We start from the raw sequence: 18,811 nt of genomic DNA, 5'->3' as shown, positions 1-18,811 counted from the left end.
AGAGAATAGGTTATGTTTGTGAAAAAAAACTTTAAAATTACTTTTAACTGTATTTTGTGCACGTTTTGATAACTTGACTTTGTACGGTACGTTCTGATGCTTGCGTGAAACAGCGTTTGAAAAAGGATCTTACATTGCTTGCCTTTTTAATAGTTAAAGCAAACTACAAATTGTCAAATTTTTCAACGGCTCTTGCTGTTCTGATGCTATTTTAGACGCTGAATATTTCATATAAGAGAGCAGACACTGATCATTGTTCATTCTCAAATGATAAAGGCATCGTCACTCATTCATTAATGAGAATGGATAAATGTCAACCATTACTTTCAGCTAACTTGATTATGAGGATCAACATTATATGAAATCTAATAAAGTATTTGCTTTCTTGTCCTCTTATAATAGTTACACCTATCTTGATAAATATTTAGCATTAGCCTTTCCTATCTAATAGCCTCCATTACTGTACACTTAATTCACACTGACAAGGTGTAAATGTAAATTATTCAGATGTATTAATGGATTTCGAAAACCAGAAAATGAATGTTATTTTCTGAACGGCTCAGTAGATTTTTAAGAACATCCATTTTACATACAGTTTCTACAGGTATTTATATATTTTATTATTGCACGTTCTTTAATATTTTACAACGTTGTGAGAATATGTAACCTTTGTTTAATGGGTTAGCTTTTCCTGCGAAAATAATGAATAACTGTTAACCTTTGTTTCAGCGTTTCAAAAAGTATGCTTTGTTTTAAAGATATTCTACCTTTCAACTCGAACTGAATATCGCTATGTATGTCGGATCTAAATTATCACAATCGAATCAAATTATACTTTTGTAATTACACTATTTTCTTATTTGAAAAAGTTTACACGTTTACATCAAAGATGTCAAATATGTAAAATCAACAAAACTTATTAGCTTTATTGGACGACCTGTGTTTCCATTTGTTTTCTATTATTTCTTTCAATTTCACTTAGTTTTTTTAACTAGCATCAATCATAGCAATCTCAAAGATCAACAAACTACGCATCACTTTATTCGTATGATAAAATACATGGTTATATACGGTTATATACACATATAGATAACATGTGTTCTGCTTTAATATAATAGTTCCGTTGTCGTTTAGTTACATTTGCTATTAAATTGCATAAATACAGTATTCTGTATGCAATCAGGGACCAGGGGCCCTCAATGGCCAAGTGTAAGGTCGCCGATCCAATGGCCCTCATCGCGGTGGGTTCGAAACATAACTTGGGGTGTATAATGTGGAATTCGTTAGTGTTTCAAATGACAAACTAGCCGGTTTACGGAAGACTAGTAGTTGACCTAGGTGACCGCCCGTGATGCCGTAGTGTCCGAAAGGACATGGGATTCCTCTACCCAGAAAAGCTGGCAAGTTGCCTAATGACCTGTTAAGCCAAACATAAAACACACAGGGATCAACAAGGTGCGTGTGCCTTACTTAATCCTGTGCAGAATGTAATCTTTTTCATTATTTAGGTAAGATGAAATTTGAATTCGCTGTATGTAACAATCTAAATAGTATTCCGAATTAAATATCGCAGAGTTACACAAGTAGCTTACGACCCTATGCGTGTACATACGACGAATGTTTCTCCTTAATCAGCATTGATCATATTGAGAAAACGAAGTGTAAATTAAAAAGGAGTTACATGTCCGAAAACACATGGCCAATTGTAAGTAAGCAAGTAACTAAGTATGTAATTCGTTTATTTGGGCCGGTCATATAACTAGAAATTACGTCGGAACCTTAAACTAATTCCAACATAAAATTTTATTGATGATTTATAATTTTTAGTTATTTATGCAATAGAGGGAAAACATCCTCAAAAGAAATCAAAGCCAAACTCTGAAAATTATGATATTTGATGGCCAGCTTCCTTTAGATTTTTATTAAATACACAGAAATATAGTTTTGTATCAAATAAAGTAAATTAAGCGAAATATTAGTATCATTTCTTTATCCACATGCATGCATTACATAATAAAGCAGTTCAAGAAGAATTTTATAAATAGTTGCCGAAACTGTTTATGATTTTTGAGTAAATGTTGATTTTATCAAGTAACCTACACATGTGTAGAAGCATTGTGAATACATTTTTGTTTTACGAATCCTCAATGAATGTTGTTATTGTTTCTGACTATGAGATGCATACGTTTTGTGTTCAACCCCTTTGAACTTCAATGCAGACAAGTTGGTTTTAGATATATGTATAAATTTGGTTAGAAATTCTATATTCTAAATATTGACACCCAATTTTGTGAACCCAACGCTTTTTTTACAAAGAACGTAGCTTTCCACACCTTTCTAGAAATCTTGAAATATATTTTTGTCTGATATTCACCAGTAGTAGAAGAATACATGTTGTTATTAGTTTATCCCAAAAGTTAAAGTAACCAGCCTAATCATAGTAACCTTTGCATAATGATTTATATATAATATGACAATACATAACATACAATAAATACACCCGGCCCGATGGGCCTTTAGATTTAAGTCACGTTTAAACATAAAACTTGTCACATGATAAAAGTAATAAGTAAAGTCCTCATTATATCTCTGACAAAATTTAGCACATATACAAAATAAAAACATGAAAATAATCAACGAATGTATGCATTGGAAATGCATTGGTTATTAGATGTTAAATAATACAGCAAATTTGAAAATGTTGAAAGTAAGTCAGATATAAATGATGAAATACTATATACTCTCATGCAAAATCTCCAAGGCATCAAGTGCGTTGTTTAAAGTAAATAGAGCGCCCTTTATAGCTGAAAATGTGTGATGACATAAAAACTTTAGTTTTCTTACATGCATGTATTTATCTTGAATAAAAATCAAAAATATATAAACTTAATGTACTCATAACCCTACTGCGGCATGGTATATAAAAATCTGATTTGCGTTGGCGCGTTGATTTCCTTTTCATCGATTTTGAGTTGTGGCAAGTGTGCAATTAAATTTTTTACAGATTAAACGTTTTATTAAAAGTTAATTTGAACCGACGCATTCTTGGTGCTCATCTTTGATTTCGTTTTAGTCTCTAGCGGCTTTGAGACTTTTTATGTTTCTTTTTATTCTCCGTCTTCTCCAAAGGTACCGAGTACACACATGTGTGGAACGCTAGGTTTTGTATACTATAGACCATTTTTGTTCTTACATATCGTGTTATTAATTACCATTTTGTGTGTAAGGAATTCACCTAAATGGCTTAATTTTATTAACACTTTGATTGACCATAATGGGAATTAAGAGTATGGATTGATGTCCCCCAGATCCACCAGAGATGATTTTATCATCGACTGTTCCAAGGCGACACCCCTCTGCGTTTCTTTCTTTGTTCTTTTCGTCCTCGTTGTATATATGTTTTATTTAATCTATTTTTTGTGTGTATATGCTAATCACGTACGTGTCTTTGTACTTGTTTATACATAAAATATGGATCGTGGCGTTTTATATCAAATAATTAGCCTAGGTTTTTAAATTTCAATACACTGATAAATACAATGTATGATATTTACCAAAACATCTTTAAGTCAATATTTTTTCAATAATGTAATTTTTTTTGCCTTTGCTGACGGATTAAAAAGAAACAAATACTTATAATAAGGAATATTTTGTAAGTATATCTTTTCATAGTAGTTATGTAGAAGATCTATTTTGACGTGCAATCCTGAGTTTGAAAAACGTGTTACACAGTTATTGTCGGGCATTTTTTCATTGCATTTTTAGTGTACACTGATGGTTTACCTTTGTAACCTGCGACTTACTTAGAGCTTACTTTCGATTTAACAGTACTAGAAGGAGTTTTATTTGTTTTGTTTTGTTGGGTTTAACGTCGCACCGACACAATTATAGGTCATATGGCGACTATCCAGCTTTGATGGTGGAGGAAGACCCAAGGTGCCCCTCTGTGCATTATTTCATCACGAGCGGGCACCTGGGTAGAACCACCGACCTTCTGTAAGCCAGCTGGATGGCTTCCTCACATGAAGAATTCAACGCCCGAGTGAGGCTCGAACAGAATGAGTTTTAAGTGGAGTAGAAAAGAAGTAGAAAAGAATAAATACGCTGCCGGACGTCAGTTAATACATTGACATTGTCATGAATTTCAAATCTTTTCAAGTAAGTTGTATCTTCGCTGTTGTACAAATATTGGACAATCACTTCCTTAATAAAGTTTTTGTTGACATACATTTAATCAAACTTTGAATCATTGACCCAGAATATAGGTAATAATGTAGTGATCAATCTAGTTTCTATTACTGTAACACAGAACCTCTTTTAAGTAAATTGTATAAACTAAAAAGGAAACAAGGCTCAGGGTAAATAGTAATTGATATATAATATCAAAATCAGTTAAATTAATTTTTAGACAAATAAGTACGACGATTGTCTTGATTTTTCTTACGACAATTCCTATACAGAAATCTATATATACATACATTTTTATATTCAAGTAACCTATGCTCTACATACCTTTTTATATACAAGTAACCTATGCTCGGCAACATCTGATCGTGTCTAGTAGCCTTTTTTGAACCCTGTTTTTTAATAATAATTTTACAGAATTTTATCAACTGACTGAAAATAAGTTGCTTTGTAACATTTTAAGCGTTGACATTTTGATAACCTTTACTTTTTCATAACATTACAAATTGCAGGAAAGCAGAATCTGCAGTACTTCCTTTTTAGAAGTTGTATGCGTCGTATTTTGACAAATGAACAAACGAATAACCCACTGTATTTGTATCATTCTACTTTTTCAATGCAAATGGAGAAACAAAATCAGGATATGCACATTGTCTGAGTTAATGCAAGCAAAACGTTTTGAAAGCACGCACGAACGCACACACACACACTCACTCACACACGCACGCACGCACGCACGCACACAAACACAAACACACACACACATACTAGTACAAACGCACGCGCGCATCTAACTTTGTGTAACAGGTTCATTTAAAACGCTGAATATAAAATGTTTAACATATGACCGAGTTTCTACTTTAGAATAATAGGACATTTGCATAATTTGAGGAATGAACCAGTTGGCCTTGCTTATAATGACTGATATTTCATTGGGTAAGATAAAATAATTGTTTCAAAATACAACTGTAAATGTTTGCATTCCCGATAATAGATGTAACTGATATTGCCATTGATGTCAGAAATGACATTAATGTATCTTATAAACGCGTTAAGTGCTCGTCATGTTATATCTTAATGGCTTATAATTTTCTTGTCAACTGTCAGTGTCTAAACACATAACTACTTTAACACAAGGTATGTTTACTTTAGTCTTTTAACACTTTAACACCTTATTGTGCATGCCTGCACTGAAGCATCTCGTATTTCGTTTTTTATGTAACATTTTGTAACACCTAGTCATTATCGACCATTTTCCGAGAATAAATAATACTTTTAAAGCATGCCTGACTATAGCAACTATAAAAATATCCCTTTTCCAAAGGATATAAAAGATTGGATTGACAATCTCACCATCATCTGATAAAATAAAAGGGATGATATCTGCTCTTTATAACAATTACTTCCATAATCCCGTTGCGAGACCATGAGACTACAAGAATAAAGCTTTTCACATCATAACATGCAATTCCTTAACATATGCATATGAATTTCTCTATAATAAGTTTAATTGTAGCAAAGCTTGCAGACAAAATAACAAGTTCAGACACCAATAGCGCAAGGGTCTGTTTGCAATGACAGCAATCGTATAAATAATAAATACTTCATTCAGCATTTTGAACGCACACAAAACTTTGTTCATTCATAATAAAATCTTTGTTTATTCATGAAATATGCAACACCCCTCATGCCCTCTAGCTCTGGCTTAATCGGAATTCTGTTAGAGTAAAATTGAATGAACTCAATGATCCAAAAGTATCAGAAAATATGACAGCACTGAATCGATAAGTTTAACAGAGTTCCAATTAAATAAACACATTTATTTTTTATAAACACCTATTATTTATTACTAGAAATAATTATTCCAGTATAACTAATATTACTGTTGTGCTCATGGATGAATAATATGATTGGAATCAAATGTGGTCACATCTTACAAGCCGGTGGAGGGTCATTAGATTTAATTAGACTTTTTGTATTATACTGACATAAGTTCATATGGTTTTAGGCTGGATGTTGCATTTAAAGGGGTTTGTTCTTCCTCTTAACTTAGTCAAAAGCTGTTTATGAAAACTGCAGCAAAGGCTAGTACAATATCAAGCGCTATGATTTATACTGCCTACACGTTTTTATTTTATTGGATAATTAATAGAGTGATTTTTATCAGTATCAGATACATTGACCAAATCTTTTATCACATTCCTCTAATTTTATCCTTATTTTGTCTTTTGGGACATTGAGATGTGGAAGTGTTTAAATAAAACTAGAACCACATTACTCGATACTAATTTTAAAGATCAATCCAAATAATTTGTTGACATGTTCAATTGCCGATTGACCATTTGTAACTGAATACGTCAATGAAACATGATGCTATGCTACTATTTCATAAATGCCTATGGTCTGAAAAGGTGTAACAAGGCTTCTTATCAAACAGTGGTTCTGTTTACCAAGATCCCGAGACAAGTTATACATGATTGTAGCGATATTGAAAACTGTCAGTTTTATGGAAAATATGTCTGTATATGTAACTATTTTGAATATTTATTCTAATTGAAATTTTGGAAAGTCTTTAGTACAGAAATGTTTCATTTCTGCACACTTAGATATCAAAGGAGTTTTATTATTATCAATAAAAAGATTACACTGTCTGAAGATTTACGCCTATCCTGTTTTACATGGTAATATAAATATAGACAGCCTACACGTTATCAAGATTTGCAACTGTATTCTGTCTGTAGATTTGAATGTTTAAACAAAACTTAACTGAAAACAGTTTTCGTGGCGTCTGTTTGTCCGGATTTTGTGACTTGTTACACTCTTGCATACTTGACAAGAGTATGAAATATGATTATTTAAGATATGTCTCATCACCTCATAAAGACGATGCGCATAATCAATGATCAAGTTCAGGAATATACCACATGGTCAAATATTTGATTTTCACGTATTAAAGCAATGAACAGGCCTCCATTTCAGTCACGTTGGCTAAAGGCTGTGGTCTTAAGCAAAGGTCAATCTTTATACCATAATTCATTTTCCTTCCCTAATCCCCCGGGAAGCTTAAGTCTTAATTTTCACCTATTCCAAACAAGAAGTACAATACCATACAACGCCACTTTGACTTCCCAAAACTAAGAATAAGATTTTTTATCTGGTATATCTTTCCTACAATCATCACACTGACAGAAACGTATTTCACTTTTAAAAAAAATAACATCTATGTCCGTTGCAATCGTACGATTTAAATTTCTATGTTAACTGATTGACTCTAATTGATGTATTTTGTTATCAATATAGTTAATATAAGTTTATGGTCCTTTTCTCTCAATAAAAGACAAGTACAGTTGAAATTGGCAAAGTGGACCGAGTGTGTCATGATACTCCAAAGATGATCAGTAAACAATATGAATAAAAGAAACAAAGGTAGATGTTGCCCTATTGGAGAGCGTGTTCGTATTTCCATGATCAGTCATGTGTTTTATATTATTTCAGCTGGTCTCGACGTTGAAGGGACTAGCCCACACATTTTAGGCGAAATATGATTAATCTCAAAAATCCATAATATGCGAGTACTTTGAAAGTGACTAGTGGTACAAACGTATTGACAAAAATGTTTTCCAAGATATTCTTATAACAAAGATATTGTACAGAAAGTATAAACCGTTGCAACGCTTTTGTAATAAATTTACATTCTTCACATTCTTCTTGCCAATATCTAACTTTTTTATTTTCAGCCACTTTATCATTTTACAATGTCATACATACATACATGCATACATTCTATGCCAAACTGGTTGAAATGAACAAGTTGAACATTTTCACCCAAACTGTGGACGGGTAGCTTTAATATTTATTACCATGTCATTAGTTTCAATTTCAGTGTTTATCACTATTACAAATTGAAATCTGACCAGTCACTTAAACCTTATCCCGGTTCTTCTCGGCTGTGTGCGAGGGGATATATGGTGCCATGTCTTATTATCTAGCTCGGATATGCATACAATTGTCTTGATTATAATGGTACCGCCCTACCTGCCCACCTTACTCCCCGAATAACAACATTTTTTATTACTTACTCTTCGAATATTTACTAATTTATATTAATATTTCTTTAGTATTCATCATCACCTTTTGTAGCATATTTTCTGTAACAAAAACAAAAAGGTGAAAGGTTTGATCGGATAGGGAAAATATGTTAATTTTTAATTGGCTCTCGAAATAGAAATCTTACATACATATTATATACGATTTAATAGTAAGACGCAAATATGAAACAATGTTCTCCAGTTACCATGCACAATTTATGTCACTTGTCTTATGGTCATATTATCTCTTGCTCTGATTATGTTTTTTTTTTAAGTGAAGTAACTGTTAACTGACATTACACGTCTAGAGCTTTACTAGAAAAGTATACTTTGAATATTCCTGCTATTTTAGGTAAAGTTTAAGGTAAGACCTGTGTAATGGGCAATATCAAGAACCTAGAATTGCAAACTGTATTGTTATTCTGTAACATATTGTACATCTAAATGTGAAATATTAAAAGATTTTACCGCGTCATTTAATAGTTACAGGTGTTTTTTGATACTACCCCTTTTAGGCCATTTGACGCCAACAGAACCAAGAGACATGTTTTGCATTATAATATATTTTTTTTCATCAAAAAGAAAAAAACACTCTTTCTAGCAGGTATTCTATTCCTCTATATATATATTGTACCAAAAAACAACAATCCATGTATAGTAAACAAGGCTTTCATAAAATATAAGCAAAAATATATAGCGATATGGGCTTAAACTGACGACTTGTGGGATGAAATTTTTTTCAACTATTTGTTTCAAAGTTCAAAATTTATACATTCAAAGGTATGTAATAATGTAATTTTGGTACTAAAATTTTCCTCAAAGTGTAGGCAATAAGATATATGAAAATCAAAAACTTTTACCATCTATTTTTTTTTTAAATAAGTCCAAGCAAAAAGGTATCCCCTAAAATTACGATAACAATTTTTTCATGAAAAAAAAAATGCTCGAAATGTCTTTCACGATTATTTTCACAAAAATAAGTATCTAGTTTGCGTGCCATACATTATTCATAAATACAGTACTCTTCTGAAAGATTCAATACTTCTTTGAAAGATAAATAGCTTGAACTAGTGTCAAATTATTTATAAAATTAATCAAGACATAGTACATGTTTGACCTTGAATTGACGAACAAACCTAATTTTTGCCTTCAAAATACGACACTAATTTTGGAATTACAGCCTCCAAAACCCTCTTAGAATTTGTCACTCTTGGCAACCCTTCACTGTTTCTCATAGTAAATACATTGTACAGTCCATCTTCTCCCTTACGTAGAAAGATTGTATGTAAATGTTTGAAATTTAACCCCGAGCTAGCCACATTGTCGGCAGTGGACGACTTCATGACACCATTTGCTACCAGAACAGAAAGAGATGGCATGTTTTTCTTTTTCTCTATGTTGGATTCCATGTTGTGTTTGACATCTCTAGGAGGAAAACTCTTCATTACTACACACTTCTCACCATGTTTCACAGCGTAACTGACCAGCTCTGACAAACACTTGACATCATCAAGAGCGTTATGAGAGTTATACACTTTGGAAAGCAATGTACGGGCCAGATCCTCCTGTTTGTAAGACTCCCTTTTAGGACATACGGATTTAAATACTGGAAGAGTGTCTACCAATCCTATTACACATGCACAAAGTTCACTAAACATTCCAGTAGCTAAGCAGGCGTTGATAATGATAGGAAAGTCAAAACGTTTTCCATTATGTGCAATTAGAAACACGTTTCTGAACTGTTTCAGCCAGCTAAACAATTCTCTGAGTGCTGATTCAATAGTTTTAGTTTCAACAGGAACACCATTTACAAACATATCACTACTATTTGTCACAACAATTTTAGTCACTTGTTCGGCAGAGGCACTCATCGGTAGTTTGGGTAACACATAGCAACTGAAGCTCTTCTCTGTGCTCACATGTTTGGCGGCTATCTGTGTTATATGAGGACACAACCTCTCCTCGAACTGAAAAAATAGCAGCAAATGAGAAGTGAAATAAATAAAATAGTAACAAGTGTAAATAAACACAAGAGCGATCAGTGATCACAGGTGTCGCCTGCCGGGAACATTCAGACAAAGGGAGATAATTCAAAAACTAGGACAGATAGAGTTATGGTTCTTTGACACTGCACACCCCCTCAATGAGTTCTATCATTGTGTGAAGTAATAAGTTTGTATCTTTCAAAGTTTTCGAGCTCTGCACCAGACAAGAAAAGGTGACGGACAGACAGACAGACGACGGAGAAGTGATCCTAATATATGACGCAGCTACTCCATAGCAGGCGACATAAAAAACCTTTGGTCGAAGCAATGCATGAACAAATCCTCTCCCATAAAAAGATCATTCGATTAGAAACAGCCATTGCCACAAAGCATAGAATAGGCAAACAATGCAAAATCGTAACTCTTGAGCTGTTTCTTTGTCTGTGTTTATAAAGGTAGACAACTGTATTTACAAAGGGAAAAGATAACAATACTAACTAAGGTCTGTAGTTTCAAGGTCCACAGTGATGTACGATTGTTCGCCACTTGAACAGACTGGCTTGAATACTCCACGCGGTATAGGATCAGGGATTCTGTCTATGTCAGTACAATCTTCATGGCCAACTTCTGTAGAAATATAAATTGGTGAAAGTTAACAAGTCATACAATTTATATATATAAAGTGAGGTTGAGGTATATACATGTATGTCAATTACACAGCATGGGTGCCCAGTACTGCCTGATACACATGATAAAAGTCTGATAAATTCTTAGACCAAAAGATGTTTTTAGTTATAACATAACAAGGTCATCACTTTGTAAATAACAGACAGAGCAAAAACTATGAGCCAATTTGAATAAAACTGTTGCAAACATTACACTGAGGTTCAAGATTTAAAAGTTTACATGTATGTTTGAATGAAAGCATCCTATACATGTAGGTACAATACAGATACAAACAAAACAGGCCAACTGTAAGTGAAGAAACTTACCTGACTGATATGTCATGCCTTCCAGTGACTCTGTAGCCGACTGGTTGACAGCACGCTCTTTCTTCAGGAATAAACGTCTTCCTTTTGCAGAAGGCTTACAGAACGTTTCTTGACTTTTTTTGCGTTTGCTGGCACACTGCTTTGCATACTCTTGTGTGTGGTGTCCAGGGGACAGATCAGCACTTTTGTTTACCTTTTATAATGATGAAAAAAGTAGTTATTTAAAGACATATTTGTAAAAGCCTACAGTTACATCAATTACAAAAGTTGCTCTTCTGTACAATAGTTGAAACAAGGAATAGATTTATTATTACCACTATCAGATAATGGCAGAAATGTATATTATTAACTATACAGAAAACTTGCTTTCAAAGAACTTATAAAAATCATTACAATTAATCCAAATTACTAGTTGATGGTGTAATTATTGTACAGATCATACAATTGGTGAATTTACAACATTATAAAGACCTGAGATTGTACACTTACTTGTAACTGTAGAAGACAACCAAACAATGTAACTATCAACTGCAAAACGTAGTAACTGAAAATCAAAAGAACATCTGAACTGTAACTATAAAACGGGTAAACATCGACAGACTGCACAACATTAAAAAGGCAACAAACAAATACAAACAAACAAGTTCAAATTCAATGATTGGAACACTTATCAGCTGTAAGACAGTCCCATCAGAAATTATGTATACATTTTCAAAATATACTTCATAAATTGAAACAGTAACTTGTCTTTTGTTCCAATAAATTTCTAGGTTGGCATTCATAGAAATAAATATAGTAGGAATGTGACTCATGCTCACTTATGACCAACTAGGCTACTTTGGGATCATTGTGGCCAGGTTTCATTGAAATCCACCTTGTATATTCAGAGATGTGGTAACAAAATTTGATAAGAATTTAAGTTGAAGGTTATTGTGACCTCGACCTTTGACCTAATTCTCACTTAGGACCAACTAGGTCACAGGGTGATCATTGTGGCCAAGTTTCATTGAATTCCATCCAACAGTTTCAGAGGAGATGTAATAAAAAGTTAACAAACAGATGGAATGACGGACGAATCACAGACAAGCCATCTCATGTAAGGTGGGCTAAAAAGATCACTACTGAAAATTACATGATTAAAACAGTTGCCAACCTAGCGATTTTTTCCACCATTGTAAAACAAGACCCCTTCCCAGAAAAGAACTTGTAAACAACATTAGAACAATTTTACAACTGTGTTACCTCTACTATATAGTTCCTGCCTTCATTGATAAAAGCTGCTGTGGCCTGTACTCTGAAGTCTAAAGCCTCAGTCCCGCCATAGTAGATGTTCTTTGGAGCTTTGAGCGATACCTCACGGTTGGCGTGCTCACACTGCTGACTGGATCCCAATTCAATGAGCTGGCTCGCTTTGGCAATGAAAGGTGTCATAATGTCCTCTAGCCGTTTTCTCAATGTCTCACCAGTCAAACTAGATTTGTAGGGTAGTGAACGGTGAACATAGGTTACATCTTTATTCCTTAGATAACCACAAAACCTTGGCTGACATAACTGATGATCACCGAAGTTATAAGGAATAATTGCTCTCAGATTCTCTTGTAATCCATGTAAGTCCGCGCTATTCTTTGAAAGGGCATATGAGACACACTTTTGGATATGACTTATTGATATCTTGCTTATTTTGATTCCCTTCTCATTTTGTAAACCATAAAAGCTTTTGCCTAAGTTTTTGATCACATGGTTTTTGTCATATTTCTTTTTCAGACTAATTCCATGCTTGCTTTTCAGTCTGGCCAATAAAGTGTTGTCACCATCACCTTCAAGGATTTCCACCGGGGTGCCTGCTTTAGCTAGATCCAGTATAGCTTTCTCTTCACATTCACTCTCCATAGAACGGGCACTACCGGAGTGGTTCCGTACACAGCGATGTTGCCGTAGTGGCTGGCCGGGTCAGTGACGTCTCCACCAGTTGCAGGTTGAGCACTGCCGGTGGCTGATGACGCTCTTTACAATCTTCTTCCCCATCTTTGAAGAACTCATAAAGAATGTATGAGCTGAAATAGATATAACTTGACTATAACTGAAAGTTACCCTTTATTATTGAAAAATGAATATATATGGCTGCAAGTCAAAATAGCCAATTTTGGACATTTAAGGGGCTATAACTCTGAAGCCCATAATGGAATCTGGCCAGTCAGTTCAAGAAAGGAACAAAGATCTTGTGATGATGCAAGGTGTGTGCAAGTTTGGTTAAAATCAAATCATAAATGAAGCTGCTATTGTGCAGACAAGGTCAAAATAGCTAATTTTGGCCCTTTCAGGGGCCATAACTCTGGAACCCATGATGGAATCTGACCAATTTAAGAAAATAACCAAGATCTTATGGTGATACAAGTTGTGGGCAAGTTTGGTAAAAATCAAATCATAAATGAAGCTGCTGTTGTGCAGACAAGTTCAAAATAGCTAATTTTGGCCCTTTCAGGGGCCATAACTCTGGAACTCATAAGGGGATGTGGCAAGTTCAAGAAAGCAACCGAGATCTTATGGTGATACAAGTTGTGTGCAAGTTTGGTTAAAATAAAATCATAAATGAAACCACTATCGTGCAGACAAGAAATTGTTGACGGACGCACGGACGCACAGACGACGGACGAAGGGTGATCACAAAAGCTCACCTTGTCACTATGTGACAGGTGAGCTAAAAACATCTTGTCCTAATGAAGATGTAAGCAGTTCTTTATCTTTCTATTTTTAGTAACAGTCACATGATCTTTGACCGTTGAAAATAATCTGTATACTTTTCATGTTATCGCAGGAACATTTTTTGTGTCCGGACGGACAGGCAGACAGATCAACAATGGATAAACCTTTACTCCCTTCCGCTGAAACATTCCGACCAATTTTCATGAAGATCCATTGACAAACATGGTCTATACTGAGGTTACAAAGTTATTCTGTTATTTGCGCTAATGACCTAGTTTTTTGACACCATGAGACCCAGTTCAAACTTGACCCAGATATCGTCAAGGTGAACATTCTGACCATTTTTCATTAAGATCTATTGAAAAGTATGGCTTATAGAGAGGTCACAAGGTTTTTCTATTTTTTAGACCTACTGACCTAGATTTTGACCCCACATGATCCAGTTTCCAGTGTGACCAAGGTATCATCAATATGAATATTCGGACCACCTTTCATAAAGATCCAATGAAAAATGTGAACACAAAAGAGAAGAAAAAAGCTTACACGTTAGACTGTCAAATCCACGTTTCTGCCAAGCAGTATCAGCAGAGCAAGACATACCATATCGACTCTTGGCCTTGTACATGGACAGAAGATTTTTTCGGATGGTCGTACTCCTACCATGGCCAAACGGTCTACACTTTCTTCTGTGTCTACGTGGTGAGGGAGATGGGGTGTCAGCACTATCTGTCACATTACTTGGCATACTTGCTGTTACTAATGAGCTTTGTAAGATGGACCTGCAAGTGATTCAAAGTTTGTGGTGTTTCATAACAGTAAACTGTTACTGAAAAAATGATAGAAATTATGCACAAAAATCTGTAGGAATTAAAAGGTACAGATGGTCACATTTGCAATATTGATATGTCTGTATACTGCCAGTTCCAAATATGAGCTGTGCCATGAGAAAATCAACATAGTGGGTTTGCGACCAGCATGGATCTAGACCAGCCTGCGCATTCGTGCAGTCTGGTCAGGATCCTTGCTGTTCGCTAATGGTTTCTCTAATAACAATAGTCTTTGAAAGCGAACAGCATGGATCCTGACCAGACTGCACGGATGCATGCTGGTCGCAAACCCATTATGTTGATTTTCTCATAGCACGGCTCATATTACTTTATTAACATACATATTTAATGTGCAAACTCTATGATGCAAAATTGTAATTCTATATGTTCATTTAAACATAACTTTTCATTCACTGTTGAAATAAATTACATTAAATTTACTTAGTTGCTGGTGATGTATCTGGTAATGCTGCAATACCCAGATCTTCTATTAAACACTCCATGCTGGCTGCAGCAACTTTGGACTCCTCTTGGGAAATTTCACTGAAATAATCAATGTATTTCACTATGAACAAACATATACATATTTATACATGTCCCAAATGAAAACAGAATAACGTGTGTATGCATCTATATATTTATACAATGTCTGATTGGTTTGTGTTGACTATCAATTTTTAATACATATGTATTTTCATACAATTATAAAGAAAGTGCAAGGTACAACTTCAAGTCATGTTTAGCAATCTGAAACTGAAAGTATAGGATCCTTTTTCCAGAGGATGTTCAAGAAATTGGACAGGATAATTGCAGTACACCTCCTTTATTACTCACTTATGGGACTGGAGATAAAATTACTACATGTATATACCTTTATTTACATTAATTAACTATAGAACACATATATATATTTAATTATGTTACCTCATTTCTTTCTGAAAGGTTTCTTGGGCTGCTGTGTCAATAGATTGTTGGGCAACAGACTCTACAAATCTTCCTGCACGTCGTTCCATATCTTGCAGATTCCTCTTATTAATAGGGGCTATGTTTAGAGTGGAGAGCATGTTGTTAACCTTCCCGGAACCACCAATGCTATCTATCATGGCTAAACAAAACCAGAATAATTAAAATAACCTTTCTGTCGAACATTTGAATTTTATCTTTTGAATAACAACTGAAACTTGTAAAGCCAGCAAACATACACAATAACACTGTACAGTGGTCAGAATGCATTTAACCATACATCAATCGAACCCTGGACTTAATAGATTTTTATAATTGAGCCGTGCCATGAGAAAACCAACATAGTGGGTTTGCGACCAGCATGGATCCAGAAAAGGTCGGCGCATCTGCGCAGTCTGGTCAGAATCCATGCTGGCCACTTTCAAAGACTATTGTTATTACAGAAACCATTAGCGACCAGCATGGATGCGCAGGCTGGTATGGATCCATGCTGGTCGCAAACCCACTATGTTGGTTTTCTCATGGCACGGCTCATATTTATTATTCAAACATCCTTTACTATCCAGTGTTCCCACTCATTTTTAAAAATTAAGTAAGGGTCAAATCTACACCCTGGTTACAAATTTACGGGGTAAATAATTAAACCTGGAGGTTAGATGTATGGAAACAAGGCCTTATCCGAAAATACGTCTGTCCAAAATTCTACATCTGACAGTTGAAGTCTTAAGCATATTATATATATTATTATCAAGTTTTAAGTCTGTCAGAAACAATATTAAATTTGTCAGTTATAGGAAAAATTTGGCCTTATTCAGACAAAATTTGAATACCTGTTTTCAACAAAATCCGTTGTCTTCTCTTGATTTTATCAATAAATGCCTGTGCACTGTGTGCAGTAAAGGTCGGCAATAAATCTCCCGCATCAAGTGTACGCACACATTGAAAAGTACACTCAATACGTGCGTACATCCAATAGGGGCGATTTAATGTTGACAGTGCAGTAAATAAAGTGATATATGCATTTGTACTCGGTCCATTTCATACGCGAGCAATCTCGCACCAGGTCAGATTTTAATGTGAATGGGAACGCTGATTATTTTTGTTATTTTCTCAGACCTTCACAGAAAGACGTCGCAAATGCATATTCTCACATGTAACATTTATTTTTCTGATTGGCAGTGGCTTGCTTGCCGGTTCCGGCTACGTAGACTAAAGGACAGATAGTCAGTCCTATATATGGCTAAAGTGTTTACGTTTTAACCCTTATTTGGACTAGTTATTTTCTTCACCACTTTCAATGGATTGCAATATGTGAACAAAAACAAGTGACACAAAACTTTGAATAAATATCAGTGGACTTACCAACACCAAGCTTTGTATTTGCTGCGAAGCAAGGCATGCCTTTCTCTTTTACTCTGTGTGTCTTTCCATACGGGACTCGATTTACATGTTCACAGTCCAAGTTGCTGCACCTCACATATAGGAAACCTGACAAACCTTTTTTAACTCCCCAACAACAGAGTATTTATTCATAGATACAGGGCCTAGCTTACACTTTTCACAATATTCTAAATTGTCCAGTAACACACCCAACTCGACAATAATCCTTCTATCCCTCCACCCATCTCGACTTGCGTTCTCCGGCAGATTTAAGTGTTTGTCACTACGATGGCGTTCCTGAGTAACTGTCGGTTTCTGTCCACAGTATACATGGTCTAAAGTTACCGATAACGGCTTCTTAATAGCTTTATTCACCTTTTTCTGGCCAGCAAAACGACCTTTCGCATCTCGGGCCGCCATTTTGATGCCCCGGATGTAAACATGTGGTTCCCGTCACTCATTCTATTTTCATTTTGAAAGCAGGGAACCACGTTCGGAATTACGGAAAAGGTTTGTTTATGTCCGGATCGCACCGAATTGTTACGATTTTTGTCGAAATAAGACGAATGAACCGGAAGTGTATTACGCAGGTCTTACCTTAAGTATAATGTTTCCTTATTGTCCTGAACGATGAAAGACCATGGAGATTACGAATATCAAATGTTTTTTTTTTCTCAGTTGGTAAACAATAGTTACATATTTATTAATAGATACTGGAAAATGTCGGCCAGCACTTTCAGCAAACTTGATTAGGAAAAGATCAACGTCACATGAAACATAATTAGACCTTTGCTTCCATGTGTACATACAAACGATGCTTCGCATCTTGAAAATACTTGACATTACCTTAACCTAGCCAAGAGGTTTTATAACTATATGCCCAATGAACAATCAGTGTGCAAATATTGAGAATATGTAAATGGTTGTTGACATGTAAAATATCAGTCATGACGACGAACTATAGATTTGTATTTATATAAACGTTTCTGGCAGCGTGTAATAATATTCTTAACTGCTAGCTGGTTTCTACACTATTAAAATCTCACTTAGAAGCTAAGGCCCATTTTATACCCTTCTTATGTAATCAAGCCTTATCCAGCAACGTCACAGGTGGTCAAAGTGAACGGAAATCATGTAAATGATAACTAAATAAACTTGTATCGTTTAACATTTACTGTGGTTTCCATTTCAATTGCACCATTGTTTGTGGCGAAAGACAACTGAGGTTATGGATGAATAACTAGTTAGTATAGAATATGTGATTCGGAATACCTCATGCTGAATGACTTTTGTTTAACCTAAACAACTTTTTATCAGAAGTTATTCATAGTTCATATACGTATATGATGTACATCAAGTCACAAGTATTGTCAGTATAGTAAGTTTATGTTGAAGAGAGGAGCTCTATATTTTCTCGGCAAAAAGTAGCATCTCAAGTCAATATACAACACTCTTAAAAAAGGGGAATGTTATAGCGTACAGTTGTTAATGTGCACACATATTCAGAGTTGTAAAATGTTTAGAATAACTGATTGGAATGCTCGAGTAGACTGAACTGTTTTAGTTCAAATATTAAATTTTGCAAAATGTTTGATCACTGTCGATAGGCTTAAATATAAGAAGCACAATCGGTTTCCATCTGAGTGAAATTAATGTTCCTGACTAAAAATTTTTGTAAACAACATAGT

At 34.7% G+C, this 18,811-nt stretch overlaps 1 protein-coding gene and 1 pseudogene across 1 annotated transcript; both read right to left on the bottom strand.

Moving 5' to 3' along the window:
• Positions 1–9,409: 9,409 nt before the first annotated feature.
• LOC123533421 (DNA polymerase III PolC-type-like) lies at positions 9,410–11,266 on the bottom strand. Its single transcript, XM_053520613.1, has 3 exons — positions 11,251–11,266; positions 10,815–10,885; positions 9,410–10,240 (listed from the first exon to the last, which is right to left on the bottom strand). The coding sequence occupies exons 1-3, from the start codon at positions 11,264–11,266 to the stop codon at positions 9,410–9,412; spliced, it is 918 nt and encodes a 305-aa protein (XP_053376588.1).
• On the bottom strand, positions 10,738–17,727 carry LOC123534269 (uncharacterized; annotated as a pseudogene).
• Positions 17,728–18,811: the final 1,084 nt, after the last annotated feature.

The sequence above is a fragment of the Mercenaria mercenaria genome, chromosome 12, assembly GCF_021730395.1.
Source record: "Mercenaria mercenaria strain notata chromosome 12, MADL_Memer_1, whole genome shotgun sequence".
Classification (NCBI taxonomy): Eukaryota; Metazoa; Mollusca; class Bivalvia; order Venerida; family Veneridae; genus Mercenaria; species Mercenaria mercenaria.
Note: the sequence above shows the minus strand (reverse complement) of the source record. Positions and strands in the feature narration are given on the sequence as shown.